Consider the following 1,363-nt stretch of genomic DNA (forward strand, 5'->3'; position numbering starts at 1 on the left):
GGCCGGTGGCCCCGGGCCCGTGGGCTGCTCTCTCCCAGCGACCCGGAACGGCCCCACCGCCCCGCGCAGGCCTCCCGGGTACCCCGCCCGCCGGGCCCGCAAGGCTGCCGGGCGTGAATGGCGCCGGAACTCACCGAGATAGATGTCTCCGAAGGAGCCGCTGCCGATCTTGCGTCCCAGCCGGTCCCTGTTCCCGACCCTCAGCTCCATGGCTGCGGAGCGGCTCGCTCCTGCCCGCCCGGCCGCTTCCTGGGTCTGCGCTCCGGGAGGTGGCGCCGCTACTGCCGCTACTGCGGGTACGGTCCGGCTCCGCCCCCCTCACGGCCCGGCTTTCACCATCGCTTTCCGGTCGCCCCGTTGCTCCCAGCGCCTCAATACGGGGCGGATGGGACAGTGCGAGCGCCGCCGCTGCTGCTCAGGCCCGTACCGGCCCGGCTCGCCCTCTCCCCGCCGCGGATGACCTCGGATCTCCAGGGCCTAAATTCCCCTTCAGCTGCCCAAAGGAGCAGCCGCCATCGCGCTGTTACGTCACTTCCCCTAGCAACCCAGCGGGGCGGGGCCTCAGTATCCGAGGGCGGGGCCTTGCTGCTTCTGCGCAGCCAAAGCTGAGGCCTGCTTGTCGGTCTCACCTTGGTGGGCCCAGCTCCACTCCCCCATGTGCAGACAACTGGTCGCCCTGGGCTTTCCATTGCACACAGAAGTTGGAGGGAGCCAAGCCTGGCGTGGTAGTGAATGCCTGTAATCCCAGAACTTGGGAGGATGAGCCAGGAGGGTTCAAAGCCAGCCTGGGCTACATACACAGAGACCCTGTCTTGAACAGGGAGCTGAGGGTGTGACCTCTTCCAGGCCCAGGATTCTGCTGGCCTCTCCTATTTATTCTCTTAATTGCTCAGGACAGTCAGCTGACGACACAGTGACCAAAGTTCTTGCTCAGTTTTATTTGATGGTCAGGAGGAGGCAGTGCCTAGGTGAGGCCCAGGCAGGAGCAATGCTGCTGTTTCTGATGGCACAGCTTCTGCAGAAGACTCAGGTTTGGTCCTCAGCACCCACATCAGGGGGTTTACAATTGCCTGCAACTCCAGTTCCAGGGAATCTGACAGCCTGTGGGTCTTTAGCCTCCGTGGGCACACACATATACCTGGTGCACAAAACTCATTCAGGCACACACATAACATGAATTTTATTATTATGTAACATGTATGAGTGTATTGCTTGCATGTAGGTAGGTGCACCTGTGTCGTGCAGTGTCAGAGGAGGTCAGAAGGTGTCAGATCTGAAGCCCAAGTCCTCTCCATGTTCATGTACCACCCTCTTACTACTCTGCTATAGACTTGTTATAGTCGAGTATCAGGACCACAAACCC

At 60.9% G+C, this 1,363-nt stretch overlaps 1 protein-coding gene across 1 annotated transcript in view; it reads right to left on the bottom strand.

Annotated features, from left to right (window-relative positions):
- The window catches only part of LOC115072821 (casein kinase I-like), a 4,605-nt gene extending 4,090 nt beyond the window's left edge, over nt 1-515 (bottom strand). Inside the window, exon 1 of the mRNA XM_029570750.1 lies at nt 135-515. Within this exon, the coding sequence (XP_029426610.1) occupies nt 135-210 (76 nt within the window). The 5' untranslated portion in view covers nt 211-515. The remainder of the gene's footprint in view (nt 1-134) is intronic.
- Nucleotides 516-1,363: the final 848 nt, after the last annotated feature.

This window comes from Nannospalax galili, unplaced genomic scaffold (genome assembly GCF_000622305.1).
Source record: "Nannospalax galili isolate Female #2095 unplaced genomic scaffold, S.galili_v1.0 scaffold263, whole genome shotgun sequence".
Classification (NCBI taxonomy): Eukaryota; Metazoa; Chordata; class Mammalia; order Rodentia; family Spalacidae; genus Nannospalax; species Nannospalax galili.